Consider the following 16,872-nt stretch of genomic DNA (forward strand, 5'->3'; position numbering starts at 1 on the left):
TTGACTGCATGTACTCGCCTGAGGTACTCAGACAACGTTGCTTAAATAAGATAACCTTAGTTTATTAGAAGTCAGGGTTCTCGTGCTATTGTTGTTTCCTACATTCCTGACTGTCATGATATCCCGGCTTTTCTGTCAACATCAATCCTTCAATCTTCCTGGTACTACAGACATAGTGATACATTCAGCCCATCAAACTCCAGGTTAACTTTGAGGTCACCGGTTGAGGAGCGTCTGAGGATATGGAGATACCATACACCGTGCTTTTAATTTCAGTATATTTTATAAATATTCACATTTCCGTGATCTGTTCCTTCGACTATCTGGTCGTCTCTTGAAAGCGAAATTGAGTGAAGGTTGCTTTCCGCAGTTGTCTGCTTATGATTCACACCAACATGTTGAGCTTTTACCTTTCACTTCCGGTTCTCATGGGATACTATCAATCAATTATCTTCTTCACAACGTAGGTAAAAAGAAGTTAATGTACCTTTATCTCAAGTCATCATCAATCAGCTGATCATACTCCGGACTGCCCTGCCAAATAACCGAGAAAAGCAACATGGCCAAGCAACCAGCACTGAGCGGCAGTCCGGCAACGGCAGCATCCATCCTGATTCCTCTCCCCCAAAACAGCAAGCACTCTATCGACCACTCCAGACTCGTCACATTTCTGGGCATAAATTGCGAAGTGCAACAAACCTCTGACCTTCCATTCTCGTCCGTCCCGTGACCTCATCTCTTGTCACGATTTCCCCCTTCGATTCCAGCTTCCAGGAGCACAATGAGAAGCAAATTCAATCATTCGGGACTTGCTAGCAACAATCGGCCGATGGATTTTGAGGCTCTGGAAAAAATAAGTGGCGGAGAGATCTTGGCGAGACTTGGCAAGGCGATCTTGGCGGCTATCTCTTGGCGAAGATGGACACTCACGCGAGTGAAAATACATGGGCGTTCGTTCTAATGGAGTACAATAATCTTCTCCCAGGTGTACAAAAGCATAGCTAGGTAACTTCTTATTGGCATAAATTCTTTATTATCATATTATCGGATTCAATTTAGTTCATTGTTCTTCTGTTAAAGACAGTAAAAATGTACAGAGTGTTAAGTATACCCATGCCCCTCATTATAGCATTGGCTACAATTAGAACAAAAAGAATATCATGTATTCAGGTGATTCAACGTGATAACTACTTGGATGATTGATCTCATTGGATAAATTTTTATGTAAAGCTAAGCTACACTCTTTTGATAACTGGATGTATAGCGTTGGTTGTGACAGCAAAACTGGTAATGTTTGTCAATAGAATCAACTCTTACGAGCAAGATGCCAAGAAAGCTGATCCAATAGGTATTATATAGCTTTTGTTTGGTAATAGTGAAATCTGGCGCACATATTAAGTAGTATGAGCTTCGGTTTGGAATGTTTTGCCTCTCTCGAGCCTCTGTAATATTGATGCCACTCGTGCTCTCCCCATTCCTTCTACGAGTAGACCAGACGTCACCCCTCTATCCACTTTTGGAAGCTTGCTGCAGGGGTGATAATTAAGCTAGAATCCTGTGCTTGAACGATAAGTACCCCAAAGCAAGCTGCTGGTGTAATCTTTATCTATCTGAAGTTCAAGTCGAGTCCCTGAGCTCTGTTTGTTTCCTTGTCCTTGTTCTACAGCTTTTCCCAACATGAAGTACTCTCAATTGGCGTGCGCATTCTTGGCCGGTCAAGCATATGCGAGCATCCTTACACAGTACCCCATCCTCGAAAGCTCCAGCTCTTCATCATTAATAGACCTTCACAAAGGACTTGTCGAGCACCAATCGATAACGGGAAACGAAGACAATGTCGCTCAATACCTCATCGAGTACCTCGAATCGCGAAAGTTTACGGTAGAAACGCAGGACGTCGGTCCTCAGAAAAGTTCCGGTCCACCACGACAGAATATCCTTGCGTACTTCGGTAGTCAGCGAAAGACGAGAGTGCTAGTATCATCTCATATTGATACAGTACCGCCATTTTGGCCATACGAGAGAAAGGGTGACGAGATATGGGGACGGGGTAGTGTCGATGCAAAAGGCAGTGTTGCGACTCAGATCATAGCTGTAGAAGAGCTTCTGGCCGCCGGCAAACTACAAGAAGGAGATGTCGCGCTACTATATGTGGTAGGAGAGGAGGTTGGAGGAGATGGTATGAAAAAGGCAAACGACTTAGGTTTGACATGGGAAAGCGCAATATTTGGGGAGCCGACAGAATTGAAGCTCGCAAGTGGACACAAGGGGATAGCAGGTTTTGAAATTAAGGCGAAGGGGAAGGCTGGCCATTCTGGATATCCCGAGTTGGGGAGAAGCGCGAATGCAATGCTGATTCCTGCCCTCAACGCCTTGTTGAATGCGGAATTTCCTTCGAGCAAGAAGTATGGAAATACCACGCTCAACATCGGTAGGATGGAAGGAGGCGTTGCAGCCAATGTTATTGCACAGGATGCAAGTGCAAAGATAGCTATACGTATCGCTGATGGGGGCCCAGAGGTCATTAAGGATATTGTTGTGAAGGCCGTCAAGAACGTTGATCCTGAAATTGAGGTTACTGGCGGGTATGGATACGGCCCTGTCTTTATCAATTCAGATGTACCAGGTATGACCTCTCTGTCTCAACCGATTTCTAATGGTAATAATTGTTAACTCTGTTTAGGTTTTGAGACTATAACAGTAAACTATGGTACCGACATACCTAATTTAAAGGGCGATCACAAAAGATACCTTTACGGTCCTGGGACAATCTTGATGGCTCATAGCGACCACGAGCATTTAAAAATCTCGGACCTAGAGGAGGCTGTTGAGGGCTATAAAGTCTTGATCAAACACACGTTGGGTTAGACCCGATAACAATAGATCGAATGCTCCTACATTTACATTTACTGAAACTGTGTGGCTAAACTAAGCGGTCACATTACAACCAATTCCTACAACAATCAGAGTTTAATTTATTGTCTAATAGTCGGATCTATAGATTGGGCTTTCGATTATTTCCACGAAATCGCGAGCCCAATACAAGATCCGTTCCATCTCTTGCCTTTCTTTGAACGATGAAATATGAACAACTTCGATTCCAACTCTATTCATTGTGTCCATAAGCGATCCTCCTCCATCGGGCGTCATTATCACCCCAATAACACTGCTATCGGTCAAACATTCGATATCTGTACCCGAGTCTCCTACGTAAATCAATTCCATAATAGCATCGCCCTGATCTTGCCACTTCTGCCGTATTTTGTTCATAGCATTCCATTTCCCATCTGAAGTTGCCATAATATTCCTACTGTCATCAAGCTTCGGACCGATAACCACGCCATTCCCTTCCGCGGAATCAAGCTGTCCATTCGACACAATACTATCAAAATCCCCAAAGCAGTTTTCTGGATGGACGCTGATGACGCCTTCGATAAAAGCTCTCGAAAAGTTCACTGACAAGATTGCAGATGTTCTTTTGGGCATCTGATCTCCCCCACTTTTCCAAAATCCAGATCGTACTTCAATTTCTCCTGTTGCTACTGCCTGTCGACCTAAAGTCTTCCATATCTCATCACTAATACCTTTGAACATCCCAGACTTGCTAACCCGCTCAAAGCTCTTGGACTCAACATCCTTGAGACTTCGCTGGAATGCTATCTCCTCTTTAAGAGTTCGTCGATTTTCCTTCCTTGGTCTGTAGTTTTCGATATGAGCTGCGTAGTCTGTAGTATAACCCGAAATGATATCATCATATGCTTTGGAATAGCCGCGGCCTTGAGATTTTTGGTATTGGAGAACCTGGGAAAACAAAGTTGAAATTGTATCTTTTGTTGTTATTGTGTTGTCGAAGTCTAAAATGAAGCCTTGTTTGGTGGTTGTGCTAGTCATGGTGGCCATTGATGATCGTTGGAGAACTTTCATTGGATGTCTAACACGAGCGAGAAGGTGAGATAAGCGTTCCATAAATGACATCAATTGAGCTTGTAATATGACCCTAAATTGGTGTTAGATGAGACCATTCTGAAAAAGAGAGAAAGTTGGAGCTCCGTCTTCATGGAGGAGTACCTTGGAAGCAAATCAACTCAACAGGACCACCATGATGTCTATAACTAACTAATCTTGTCAAGTGTGAACTGGCATTACGCTATTATGTTTTGCCTCCTATATATCGTAAAGGGTTCTGATTATGAAGATGTCTTCTCATGAAACTTTGGAGATTCATGTTTAGAAACTACTTTGACGATGTTGAATTTGGGAGGTGTCGCGCAGTCACGTGGACCTCTTCAGTCATATTTCACCTGGAATCAAATCTTTCCCTAAACCAACAGCTTTCATGTACTATGTTTCACACTATTAGATGCGCTCGTTCTAAGCTTAACGCTAACATTCCCCGTCAGAACTACCGTACAATATACACTGGCACTTCGTCGCTCAGAAGATATGCATTTCCAATATCGCGTCAACCTCGGCGCGCTCAGAATAGGGGAGCGAAGCGGAAGTCTACTATCACATTCGACGACTTTCCCCCACGTGTTGTCAATGAACTGCCATTGAATCCCTTGCCGCCCACGGAGTCAGAATTGAGGGAGTCTGATACAAAGCCAATTAAGACGAAGAAATGCGCCGCTAAAACCGAAGATGATGATGAGCTTCCTCAAGGTCTCATCCCCCTAGACCCTTTGCCGATTGAGAATACAGAACCCACATTACCAACTGTACTTTTGCAAGCCCGCAACAACATTCGAAAATTTGAGAACTGTGTGCTCCTCACCCGCGTGGGAGGATTCTATGAGTTATATTTTGAACATGCGGATGAATTTGGACCACTCCTGAACTTGAAAGTTGCACAGAGAAAGACTGGGAAGAAAGATAGTCCTGTCTATGTGTCTATGGTACGTGGTTCGAGAGCCTTGTAACTTGTTGCCATGTTAATTTCTTTCTAGGCAGGTTTCCCTTTCTTCCAACTGGATCGTTATCTCAAGATTTTGGTCCAAGATTTGCATCGCTATGTTGCAATTGCAGAGGAGTTCAAGAATGATGCGGTAGCACAATCGAAGTCCGGGGGCCTTTTGAATGATAGGAAAGTCACTCGGGTCATCACTCCCGGGACGTTGATTGATGAGTCTTTCATGGATCCTTTCACGAACAACTATGTTTTAGCTGTTCATGCTGCCGACAATCCTCAGACTGACATGGAAACTTTGGGAACGGATGAATCTGCTCCTGTACGCCTGCAGCAGCCTTCTATGACCCTCGGTCTGGCATGGATGGATCTGTCCACTGGCCATTTTTTCACCCAAACCACAACTCTTTCTTCGCTACCATCATTCCTTGCTCGTATTGGACCTCGAGAGATCGTCTTAGATGAAGGATTCAAAGGCGATGAGGACCACGCTATTTTCAATGTGCTTGCGGAGGACCAACACATAGTCACATACGCTCTTGCAACAGAATTCAAACCGATGAAAGATTGGTCACCTATGTTGGAATCACCAATATTTCCAAGTAAAGCCGAGGAATTCACTGATGAAGAGGTTGCCGCTGGCAGTATTTTGATTCAGTACGTGGAGGAGAAACTTCAGGGCTCGAATATGAAACTTCAACCCCCTTCGCGTCAATTGGATATGATGGGAATAGACAAGAACACTATGCGAGCACTGGAAATAAAGAAGACAATGAGAGATGATCAGTTCACAGGAAGCTTACTGCACACAATTCGAAGAATGACTACTAAAGGCGGCGCAAGATTATTAGAGACTTGGTTAAGTGAGTTCTTACTGCCTCACCAACGCAACTCCAACTGACCTTTCCCTAGGTTCCCCTTCGACATCTCTCGACATTATCAACTCACGTCTCGATCTGGTATCACATATGCTAGAAAATGCGGATCTGAGAGAGAGAATTTGTATCCTTCTCGGACGATCTCATGATTCCCATCGTCTTCTTCAGAAATTCGCATTCGGCCGCGGAGACCCAGATGACCTGCTGGCCCTCTCAGCCACCATTCAAGCAACGCAGGACCTGGTGACTACTTTGCTCTCTTCTACAACGCCATCTTCAGCTTGCATTCATGCTCTCGCTACTCGTATCGATCTTGAAGGTCCTCTTGCTCTTGCTTCACGGATCCAGGAAGCTATCGACGAGGAAGGTGTCTCTCAGAAGCATCTTATCGAGACAGCAGAGGAAGAAGAAATCCGCGCTTTAGCTAATGCAGTGGTAAGTGGCGACGAGAATGGCTTGGAAACTTCCGCAACTCCCAAAACGAAACGGAAAAAGCCAACAAGTATACGAGAACATTACTCGGACGACACAGAAGCCTGGATAATGAAACCGGCGGCATCGAAAACTCTCCAACGCCTACATCAATCTTTATTGGAGTTAGCAGATGAGAAGATAGAACTCACCGAATCGCTGAGCGCTAGTTTAGAAGCACCTTCTCTGACACTCAAATTCACACCTGGTCTAGGTCATATTTGTCACATGAAAGGGAAAGATGCATCTCGTTCTCTCGGAGAGGGCAAACGAGTCTCTTCCTCCAAATCCACAACTTCTTTCCATCACCCATCATGGTCTGATCTAGGCTCCCGAATCGATCGATGTAAAGATCACATTCGCGCCGAGGAACAACGAGTATTCCGTGACCTTCGAGAGCAAGTCATCCTGAACATCGTGAAGCTGCGAAAGAATGCAAACGTACTGGATGAGCTGGACATCGGCTCTTCTTTCGCAGTGCTCGCGGCGGAGAAGAGTTGGACAAGGCCGGTATTGAACACCAGCACGACACATAAGATTATAGGCGGTAGACATCCAACAGTAGAGGGAGGATTGATGGAAGATGGTCGGGCATTTACTACTAACGATTGTTTCGTTGGCGATGTGGAAAGAACATGGTTGATTACAGGTCCCAATATGGCCGGAAAGAGTACGTTTCTGCGACAGAACGCTCTCATTACGATTCTTGCCCAAGTCGGCTCATATGTGCCAGCACAGTATGCAGAGATTGGAATTGTTGATCAAATCTTCAGCCGTGTTGGCTCCGCGGATAACCTCTTCAAGGATCAGTCGACCTTTATGGTCGAAATGTTGGAGACGGCAACAATACTGAAGCTTGCGACGCCGCGATCCTTTGTGATCATGGACGAGATAGGCAGAGGGACAACTCCGAACGATGGCACCGCGGTAGCTTTTGCTTGTCTGCATCACCTGTACAATGTGAACAAATGCAGAACTCTATTTGCAACACATTTTCACAATTTGGCAGATATGGCAATCAAGAGACGAATGGAGGGAGTTGGGTTTTATTGTACAGATGTGAAAGAAGATGCTGAAGGCGAGGGATTCAGATATGTGCACAAATTGAGGGAAGGAGTGAATAGGAGCAGTCACGCATTGAAAGTGGCGAGATTGGCTGGACTGCCGGAGGACGCAATTGCGGTGGCTAAAGAAGTTTTGGACGAGAAGATATTCGCAATGTAGGATAATTAACTGTAAAGGTCTGTATAATAGTCAGTATATTGTTGCTTGACTAGGTATTGATGCAAAGCTGAGGAGTTGAAGGAGCAATCAGGAAAAAATTAGAGTTGTTATTTTTGGTCTTCAAGGAGCAGATCTCCATTAAGGGTTAAAAAGCTATGAGTTGTTCATCATAATGCGGGGGAATGCTATAAAAGAAAATAGTGACTGACCTTTTGAAATGAACACCTATGCTGTGCAGAGACGCAACATCAATATTTCACATCACTCATCTCGTAACCATGAACGAGTGCGGATGACTTATATTCGCGTCTTGAGCTACGTTCAATTACCTGAAAATGCATATCGTCTATGTGGTATCATGATTCGTAAAGCCCAAATAAATCCGTACTTATGCAAGATCAAGACCGGTTTAGTCGAACAAGCCTCCGAATCCCTCATCTCCAGACTCCTCAGCCTCAGATTCGTCCTTCTTCTCCTCCTCCTTAGCGGCGGCTGGGGCGGCATCGGTAGATGTAGCAGCTGGTCCGGCAGAGGCATAAGCGTCTGGGTTGGCAATGCGGTCCTTCAACTCCTTAATCTCATCCCACTCGATGTCTGTTGCGATGGCAACAGCAAGGACCTTCTTGTAGCTGTTGACAACTGAGTGCATAACAGATGGAAGAGTTGGGAAGTTGGCAGCCAAAGAGATGGCAGCAATGGTGGTGATGGCGCTGGAGAATGTCTTGAGAAGTTGAGACTCTTCGATGTCAAGAACCTCTGGTGGGAAAGTGTTGCCCTGGTCGTAGACTTGGGAGATACCCATACCATAGGTGAAGGGAGAGATGTTCAACATGTTGAGAAGAGTGGCCTCGGAGGCTCCGACCTTGTTACCAGCCTCAACGAGCTTCAAGTCTGTTGTGATTTCGATGGTACCACGAGCAATCTTGGTTGGGACACCGAGAGCCTGGAAGAAGGAGGTCTTTCCGGGTTCCATACCAGTGTTACCTGCTGGGACGTAGACATCTGCTGGGGCAAGGGCACCAGCTCTGGCTGGAGCAGCAACTTTGTTGGCAAGAATTTTGTCACGGATTTCCTTTAGGTCACCATTGGTGAAAACGAAGCCGACGTTGCCCTTGACGAATGGGAGGAGACGCTCGTATTCTGGGTTATCGCTGATAAAGCCCTTGACGGCACGACGGACCTGAACGAGCACAAGTTAGAGTCCGAATACAAGAGCAAAGATCGCGGCGCAAGATTGCAATCGCATGAACCTACCATAGTGTTCTTTCCCATCAAGACAACACCCTCACCACGGAGGGCGAGTCTGATCTCGTGCATCTGCTGCGAGGAGACATTGTCGACTGTGACGATGAAGATGCTGGAGTACTCCTCGAGGAGACCCTTGAGCTTGTCGAAGTAACCGGCCTTGTTTGCTGATCTGCCCCCCATATCTTCTTATTTTGAAGAAAGGATGTTTAAGGGTCAGATTTTATTTAATGAAATTGAAGGATACTCGGGCTGAGTATTTCGAGATTTGGTTGATGTCGCAAAAAGTTGTCTCGCAATTTCGGAATTGGAAGTGTGGGAGTGTGTAAGTCTTGGCGCGGAACTCGCTTGTATCGATTGGCGGTCAGATCTGGCACGTGATATCAAGTTTCCTTCGAAAAGATACGACGAAAAGATTCACAGAATAAATAATATGTATCATATTTCTCGTTTATAGTTCTCTCGTATTCAGAGAGTATCTCATAATTGAAGATGCCATATCAGTGTATCGACAAACGAAGAAACCTGCTAATTGCCGCCAGAGATTCGAGTATCGACCTCATCAACCTGGAAAATGGGTCATACCTCTCAACATGGACTTGTCCCTGGCCAGAGAAGCCTCAAATATCAAAACCCGAGATTGAGCAACCATCCAAGCTCCTCGCGACTCAAGAGTCTCAGTCGTCATCGGTTGATATAGTTATAGATTCAAAATCACCGCCAGCCAAAAGGAGAAAACTCTCATCTGGGGAAGCGGACAAGGACCTAATTAAAGAAGTAGAGCCAGAAACTCAAGGAACCAGCACGGCGAAAGTGACGAAGAATGGAAACGAGAAGAATCAAAAGAAACAGAAGCAGAATAACCGCTCAGTTGCCATTGCAATTGGATTGGAAGCTCCAGCTATCATTGCTTTGGCGGTCACAGTGAACAATAAGCATGTAGTTGCAGTGACTGGAGAAGACAAATGCATTCGGGTATTTGAGATAGTCGATGAAGCAGATGTCTCTAAATTACATCAAGTCAGCGAACGGTAAGTACTTTTCCCAACCATTTGAACTCATACTCATGAGTCTAGGATCATGCCAAAACGACCATCATCGATAGCTATAACACCAGACTCAGCAACTATCCTGAGCGCTGACAAGTTTGGCGACGTCTACTCGCTACCGCTTATACCAAGTTTGGACCAAGATGCCCAATCAGCCACACCCATAGCAGAAAGACCTTTCAAGCCATCAGCAAATGAAAAAACAATACACTCTCAACGCAACCGTATAGCCTTGGAAAATCAAAAACGCCATCACAACAGTGCCCCTAAGAATCAACTTCCTACTTTTGAACATACCCTTCTCTTAGGTCATGTTTCGTTGCTCATCGATCTTAAGCTAGCAACCCTGGAAGGAAAGACATACATCATTACCAGTGATAGAGATGAGCACATTCGGATATCAAGAGGAATTCCCCAAGCTCATGTCATAGAGTCCTTCTGTCTGGGACATAGGGAGTTCGTCAGCAGACTCTGTATCCCAACAACAAGACCCGGCATACTGGTGTCAGGCGGCGGAGATGATGAGATCTACGTTTGGAAGTGGAAGAATGCCGAGCTTTTATGTAAAGCTGATTTAAAGACACACGTGAATGAGATAGTAAGCGAAAGCGCAAAGGAGAAGAAGATTGCTGTTTCAGGTATTTACCATACAAATCACGAGGGCGTGGATTTCGTACTTGTCACCGTTGAAGCGTAAAGACCCCTTCATTTCTTACACCGAGCCTTGACTGATAGAATGATAGTATCCCAGGAATCTTTGTTTTCAAACTCATTGATACCACCCTTACACACGTCCAAAATATCTTCCTACGGGGAAATGCTCTCGGCGTAGTCACAACCCCTAGCCGAGTAATCACCTCAATCGACACAATCCACACACCAGCCTCAACAATCGAACTTCGCAGCTCCGACAAGCCAGACTCCTCTTTCGTCACGTTCAAGTTTACTAATGGTGTACTCGAAGAAGATTCAGACTTCAAAATAGCGGGAGTCAAAGATAGCGAAATCGTGGATGCAGATAGTGTGGAGAACAAGCGAATGAAGAATCTCTTGTATAGCATTGAGAATCTGAGGAAGAGGGTTGGTGAGATCGATGGTGGAGAGGCGGAAGACGGTTGAAATTTGAGCTGTCAAGCTAAGAAATGAAAAATAATCACAAAAAGTTACCTTATGAAGTACTGTGATTACAATGGCAGAGCTTGACACCTTTTCAAACTGTTCCCTTTCATTCATCATGGGAAACCCTAGTGGCTACTAGTGCATGACCCAGGAAGGCTGCTTCCTCATAGCTATTTGGTATAACCAAAAAATAAGACTGAACTAGGGCTAACTCCTACATAACTGAATACTCAATGTGAATAAAAAATTGGTATATGTTTCATCTTATCTATCTAGCGTAGAGGCAAAAATCTCCCCGTTCTCTCCGCTCGCAATCGCTTGAAAGCAGACCTGTATTCATAAATGATTTCGTCCACACTTTCTGCGACCTCCGTCCCCTCAGCCCGCTCGATTAATGGCAAAGCCCACTTTAACCTCTCTAAGCTGACGAGACCTTTGTTCTCGATCAGAGGCCGGGTAAGGCCTGCTATAGTGATGGCCTTTGTAATATTTACAGGTATAGGTGCATTATGTACAACCAGTATATTCAAACATTGCGTGACATTCCTCAATGCCACGCGGCTTGACGTCCTTTCCGAATTTGCAAAGGCCATTGCCATATTGCCAATCAATTCAACGGTCTGAGGTGGCAGCCCGCCTTTTCTGTAGAGTGCCCACTTAGGCCAATGTGCCCTTGGGACGTCTGCCGAATATATAGGTACCCCCATCGCCTCCCATATTATATTTGGTGGGATCGAAGTGTGTCTGATCAATGAAAGAACTAACTCTGCATGACGATCGAGCTTGATGCTTTTTCGATAGGTGGTTCCCGAGGGCATGTTTACGCACATATAGTACGCTTCGAATGCGACTTTAGGCTTGTAGACGGCCAAAGCTCGCAAAGCCGAGGTGATGATGTTTGCGGGCATGTGTACACTATCTCGACGTAATTGAGAAACCACATGAACTATTGCTCTGGGGTGACCGTTATTTGCAAGCAGACAGACAAGACTTGCCAGTCTCTTCGTTCTTTTCCATTCGTTGAGCTCCCATTTGCTGGCAATTTGAAGGAAAGACCTCACACTTCGTCCACCATCAGTAGAATGGAAGAGGAACGCATTGCGCGTTAGGTCAGCGTTATCCAAGTATCCGCGACTCTTCCAATGCCTCTGAAGCATGTCCACGATAAAACCCTCTTGATCTGGAACAGATGATAGATTTAGCATCTCCCACGATTTGCGAAAAACCTTGCCGTTGACGGATGGCATTGATGCAATGATAGACATCCAGGCACAGCGTAAATCCAACCCAAGGTCGCCCTCCAGGTCAGCGCAAAGCTCAAGAACTTGGCTTAGGCATGATTGGACCACGATGTTAAGAGTTCTAGTGCCAGTGATTCCAGCCAGCGCGTGTGAGAGGGCTGCCACAGACACTTTGAACGGGGAGAGCTCGTCTTCTCGTAGCTCAATTTGTCTGAGAATTTCAGCGAGATTCGTCTTGCACAAACCAAGTGTAGCTTCCAGACTTTTGACAATATGGCGCTTGCGTGTTGGATCCTCTATCTTCTGACAACCAGCCACTTGATCCGAAAGGCCTTGGAGCAGTCGGTAAGTGTAGCTGTAGGAGCTATCAAGAGTCTCGTTATCCGATGCGAGCTTAGTGGAAGCATTGTCTGAAGATGCGGAAATGCAATTAATCCAAGTGCGTGTCCATGTATTAACCAATTGATGAAAACCAGCTTTTCTGTTTCGTAATTGAAGCATCTGTTTTTCGGATAGTGAACGTATAACGTCTACAGCAAGGGCCTGCACATTTTCATCCTCTAGTGACAAATTGGAAATGCTTGATAGGAGTCGATCCATTAGAGATCCATCATCAGTTCGAGATCTGGTTCCCTCGGAGTCCATGGAGCCCTTCCAAATAGCCCTGAAAAGAAGCAGAAAATGCTTATTTGCCTCCACATCACTTTGAAATGCGCGCCGAATGTCTCGCATGAAATGGACAGACATTACATCTTTATAGTGCCGTTGCCTTAATTCTCCCCGACTGACAGATAAGTAGATCCACCGCCTAAATTCCTCGAATAATGCCCCTTTATCTTCTCGAGTACTCGTCAACGATGCCCGAAAATCTAGGACCTTTTGTTGATAAACTTCTTCCAGAGTGGCAGGTTGAAGAGCGGGATCTGAGGGCATGTCGCGCGCATTGGATGTCCCCAGGTCTGCTGTCGTAGTTGGGCTAACTGTATCATCCAGGGCCAGGCCTGGTTCGCATGTGTCTGCAACCGGTAGGTCTGTATTGAACCATTTCGACAGCCAATCTGGCGATTCGTCTAGCGTGCGCGCTGCTATATCAGAGCGGGGAGTTGGCGCTTCGTATGTGAACTTGGTTCTGTCCTTCTCGCGAAGGAATCGTAAAATATCCCATATCCATCCCAGGTTGAACGGACCAGCTGGTGTGCTTTCAGATGCATATGCCATTCGTCTTTTCCCCAACCGCCGCCGAGCCTCGAGGGGTCCAGGAACAAAACTCCCATGTCGTCTTGCCGCATGTGATACTCGAACGAAGCGTTGGAAGGCCTGAGAAAGAGCATCGTCGGAGATCCATAAAGGTGTCGAATTTATGGCAATGTTGCTCTGCACTGCTCGGCGGCAGGCAGGAGAGCAACCGGGCATGAGCTATCGAAATGGGGGCGACATAAGGAGCGCATGCAAGCGCTGGGGATGATTTGCGATTCTGAGGCGTCGGACACGCAAAGAAGCTGGTCAATTGCTCTGGGAAGTTCAATTGATTCGAGCTGTCGTTGTCGCTTGAGAAAGTTGAGCTGTGAAGTCGAACCAAACTCCCTGAACCGTGCCAGCCCTGCCCCAGGACCTGAGGACCTGAGCTCGCAGCCCCACCAATCCCGCGGTGCCCGCATCACAACAGCCTCGGCGGGGACATTGACTCTCCAGATACATCAACCACCATTGCACCGCCAGCTGCTGCATATGCAATTCGATCCAGCGCGTGCACATATTTCGATTTGTTATAACGCAGAAGTCGAGATGGGTCACCAGTTTGAGCCATTACAGAATGATCTTATAATCAGGACAGCGTGGGGTATGAGCTTCTTGATTCTCCAAAAATAAATTATGTTCTGAGGAGCTATGCTAACGTATTTCTGTAGGTGAGAAAGTAGAGAGACCACCAATGTGGGTGATGCGTCAGGGTATAGACCACAATGTGCCATCTGTCCCGTACCACTGTTAAGTCTACGTTTAGCTGGTCGATACCTTCCCGAATACCACGAGGCGAAAGGCAAGAATGACTTTTTCGCCTGCTGTCGCTCTCCAGAAATCGCATCGACCCTGACCCTCCAACCGATTGATAGATATGCCGGGCTTGTAGACGCCGCTATTATTTTCTCTGATATACTTGTCATTCCTCAGGCTCTTGGTATGACGGTCGAGATGGTTGACGGCAAAGGTCCCCATTTCCCAAAACCATTGAAGTCGCCAGAAGACGGACAATATTCGCAAGTCCTCGAAAAGGACGTCGACGTTGCAGCAGAGCTGGATTATGTTTACAAGGCCATCACGATGACGAGACACAAATTGAAGGGTAGAGTACCTCTCTTTGGCTTTTGCGGAGCACCGTGGACACTGTTATGTTATATGGTTGAGGGTGGCGGAAGCAAGTTATTTATCCAGACCAAGACGTGGGTTTACAAATATCCTGAAGCAAGTAAGGCTCTGTTGCAAAAGATTGCGGAGGTCTGTGTCGAATATTTAGCTCTGCAAGTCCAGGCTGGAGCCCAGGTACATCATTTATCCGTTTCTCTCTTAGCCATACACTGACACACTTAGCTTGTGCAAGTTTTTGATTCTTGGGCCGCCGAGTTATCTCCAGTTTCTTTCAAGGAGTTCTCTCAGCCATATCTCGCGTATATTTCGGAGAATTTGCCTAGAAGACTGAAGGAATTGAAATTAGAACCTGTTCCTATGGTTGTATTTGCGAAGGGTGCTTGGTATGCTTTGGATGCTTTATGTAGTCTTGGTTATCAAGTTGTTGGCCTAGACTGGCTGCAGGATCCAGCTGAAGCTGTCAAAATTCGAGGTGATCGACCTATTGTTTTCCAAGGAAACGCGGATCCTGGAATCCTCTACGGAAAGGAAGAAGGTATCACTAAGACCGTCGAAGACATGGTTGCTGGGTTTGGCGGAGGTAAACAGGGCTGGATCGCGAATCTTGGCCATGGTAAGTCTCTCATATCTCACACTTTGACCTAACAGAGCCAGCTAACGAATTTAGGTATCACGCCTGGAGTCAATCCAGATGCTTTGAAGTTCTACTTCTCGGAATTACACCGGATCGGGGAAAAATAAGGGCTTGAAAACCCATATAGTTATATATCATTTGAGCTCTTTCGAGTGAACCCTCTCTTCTTCTCCAATGTCTTCGTTCCTGCATGCAAAGTTCAGTGAAACTGTTCATTTTGCGATGGATAGACAAGACCTACCATATTTCCGGCTTCTCCGATATGAACTTCTCCATGAGATCTTGCATTTTCTTATTTTCGAGTATCACTACCTCGATACCTCTTTGCTTGAGATATGCTTCACCACCAAGAAAGGTCTTGTTCTCTCCAATGACAACTCTCGAGATTCCGTAAAGGATGCACGCTCCTGTGCTAGCCGGAAGTGAGCTAGGCACGCTGTCAAGGATTAATAGAGCTTACCACATGTCGCATGGACTTAGTGTAGTGTACATAGTAGCCCCCTTGTAAGCCGATGCTGGGAGACGACCTGAGTTTTCGAGGGCAGAAGTCTCACCCTGAGGTTATCAATACAAGGCTTCTATACCTGAGTGCAGCAATTTGGCCAAACAGCCTTACATGATGAATGGCGGACCCTTTCTGAACTCTCATGTTGTGACCGCGGCCGAGTAATTTACCATCGCGAGATACAAGAGCGGCTCCAATCTGTTCGGTACACGGTCAGTGACATATTTCCAAAGAATCAAAGATGGGGCAAAATCAGATTTACAGGAACTCCTCCCTCGTTATATCCCATCTCTGCTTCTTCGACAGCGATTGCGAAAGCTTCTTGATCGTTCATTCTGTCTGATGAATGCAGGTGCGTTTATGTCTGGTTGATAAGCAGAAACGAGTTATCTTTGTGTTGGATTAAGATTCTATTTAGACGGGATAATTGAAGTGGGCTATTGTAGTTGACAAACTCCGGCAGACAATAGCTCACGAACTGATAAGCTTGATAAATAGATAAGATGATTTCTAGTAACAAATCGCTTGTAACAATTGGTATTTTAGTTGAATACTACTAGAATTTTCACAAGATTTCATTCTCAAACAAAATTCACATGATGACTATTTGGTAGTCCATCTGCGATCCATACCTAGAAATCACCCTGAGATATACATTGCCCTTCCGCCGAAAGCCACAAGAAACTCGCTTCATATCACAGCCATACTCGAATTCCTGGGGACGCCTACGAGTCTGCAATGTACCGCATCAAGTGGTAGTGTTCTCTGACATTACCATGCGGCTGTATGGTGTGGCCTCCAGCACCGGATGATCGGGTACTCTACCCTCGTGGGCAAAAGGGTTCCAGCTATTCGCGAATCGTGTGTCGCCGTTATGTCGTGCCAAATGACTGCGCATCGTTTCCTGGTGTGACCGCAGAGACATCGCAATCAGGTTGCAGAGATACATTGCCCTCGAGTCTCAATCGGGAGGCGGCAAGCACTCCAGATACTTGCGCAGCTTGCAGCAATCCTTCTCTTATACCACTTCCTTCGCTCTTCTGAAATACACACGTACTTTCCAACCGTGAAGTGATTAACAGAACTTCTTCTCTTCGTACTCGAATTGTTCGCTAAAGATTTGTCGAGGGGACTATCTCTGGCCCCTGCCCTTATCGCACTCCAAAACGTCACAGCCAAGCACCCCAGCCAGTCAGTCGTCTCCAACATCACCGACACATCTACGGAGTACAACGA

At 45.9% G+C, this 16,872-nt stretch overlaps 8 protein-coding genes across 8 annotated transcripts; 4 read left to right on the forward strand and 4 right to left on the reverse strand.

Annotated features, from left to right (window-relative positions):
* Nucleotides 1–1,677: 1,677 nt before the first annotated feature.
* Nucleotides 1,678–2,868, forward strand: GLAREA_00740 (Zn-dependent exopeptidase; the record flags this gene model as incomplete). Its single annotated transcript, XM_008085498.1, has 2 exons — nucleotides 1,678–2,626; nucleotides 2,684–2,868. The coding sequence occupies 2 exons, from the start codon at nucleotides 1,678–1,680 to the stop codon at nucleotides 2,866–2,868; spliced, it is 1,134 nt and encodes a 377-aa protein (XP_008083689.1).
* A 114-nt stretch (nucleotides 2,869–2,982) lies between these two features.
* On the reverse strand, nucleotides 2,983–3,891 carry GLAREA_00741 (putative hydrolase; the record flags this gene model as incomplete). The annotated part of the gene is made up of 1 exon (XM_008085499.1): nucleotides 2,983–3,891. One exon carries the CDS (start codon nucleotides 3,889–3,891, stop codon nucleotides 2,983–2,985), a length of 909 nt encoding a protein of 302 aa, XP_008083690.1.
* Nucleotides 3,892–4,343: 452 nt separating this feature from the next.
* On the forward strand, nucleotides 4,344–7,479 carry GLAREA_00742 (DNA repair protein MutS, III; the record flags this gene model as incomplete). The annotated part of the gene is made up of 3 exons (XM_008085500.1): nucleotides 4,344–4,895; nucleotides 4,947–5,769; nucleotides 5,819–7,479. 3 exons carry the CDS (start codon nucleotides 4,344–4,346, stop codon nucleotides 7,477–7,479), a joined length of 3,036 nt encoding a protein of 1,011 aa, XP_008083691.1.
* Nucleotides 7,480–7,888: 409 nt separating this feature from the next.
* On the reverse strand, nucleotides 7,889–8,907 carry GLAREA_00743 (60S acidic ribosomal protein P0; the record flags this gene model as incomplete). Its single annotated transcript, XM_008085501.1, has 2 exons — nucleotides 7,889–8,659; nucleotides 8,734–8,907. The coding sequence occupies 2 exons, from the start codon at nucleotides 8,905–8,907 to the stop codon at nucleotides 7,889–7,891; spliced, it is 945 nt and encodes a 314-aa protein (XP_008083692.1).
* Nucleotides 8,908–9,216: 309 nt separating this feature from the next.
* Nucleotides 9,217–10,892, forward strand: GLAREA_00744 (WD40 repeat-like protein; the record flags this gene model as incomplete). Its single annotated transcript, XM_008085502.1, has 3 exons — nucleotides 9,217–9,755; nucleotides 9,801–10,466; nucleotides 10,517–10,892. 3 exons carry the CDS (start codon nucleotides 9,217–9,219, stop codon nucleotides 10,890–10,892), a joined length of 1,581 nt encoding a protein of 526 aa, XP_008083693.1.
* A 272-nt stretch (nucleotides 10,893–11,164) lies between these two features.
* On the reverse strand, nucleotides 11,165–13,546 carry GLAREA_00745 (uncharacterized protein; the record flags this gene model as incomplete). Its single annotated transcript, XM_008085503.1, has 1 exon — nucleotides 11,165–13,546. One exon carries the CDS (start codon nucleotides 13,544–13,546, stop codon nucleotides 11,165–11,167), a length of 2,382 nt encoding a protein of 793 aa, XP_008083694.1.
* A 372-nt stretch (nucleotides 13,547–13,918) lies between these two features.
* On the forward strand, nucleotides 13,919–15,238 carry GLAREA_00746 (UROD/MetE-like protein; the record flags this gene model as incomplete). The annotated part of the gene is made up of 5 exons (XM_008085504.1): nucleotides 13,919–13,973; nucleotides 14,041–14,082; nucleotides 14,136–14,671; nucleotides 14,720–15,110; nucleotides 15,165–15,238. The coding sequence occupies 5 exons, from the start codon at nucleotides 13,919–13,921 to the stop codon at nucleotides 15,236–15,238; spliced, it is 1,098 nt and encodes a 365-aa protein (XP_008083695.1).
* A 27-nt stretch (nucleotides 15,239–15,265) lies between these two features.
* Nucleotides 15,266–15,970, reverse strand: GLAREA_00747 (Cytidine deaminase-like protein; the record flags this gene model as incomplete). The annotated part of the gene is made up of 5 exons (XM_008085505.1): nucleotides 15,266–15,317; nucleotides 15,373–15,543; nucleotides 15,592–15,686; nucleotides 15,748–15,834; nucleotides 15,899–15,970. The coding sequence occupies 5 exons, from the start codon at nucleotides 15,968–15,970 to the stop codon at nucleotides 15,266–15,268; spliced, it is 477 nt and encodes a 158-aa protein (XP_008083696.1).
* Nucleotides 15,971–16,872: the final 902 nt, after the last annotated feature.

Source organism: Glarea lozoyensis (genome assembly GCF_000409485.1).
Source record: "Glarea lozoyensis ATCC 20868 chromosome Unknown GLAREA3, whole genome shotgun sequence".
Classification (NCBI taxonomy): domain Eukaryota; kingdom Fungi; phylum Ascomycota; class Leotiomycetes; order Helotiales; family Helotiaceae; genus Glarea; species Glarea lozoyensis.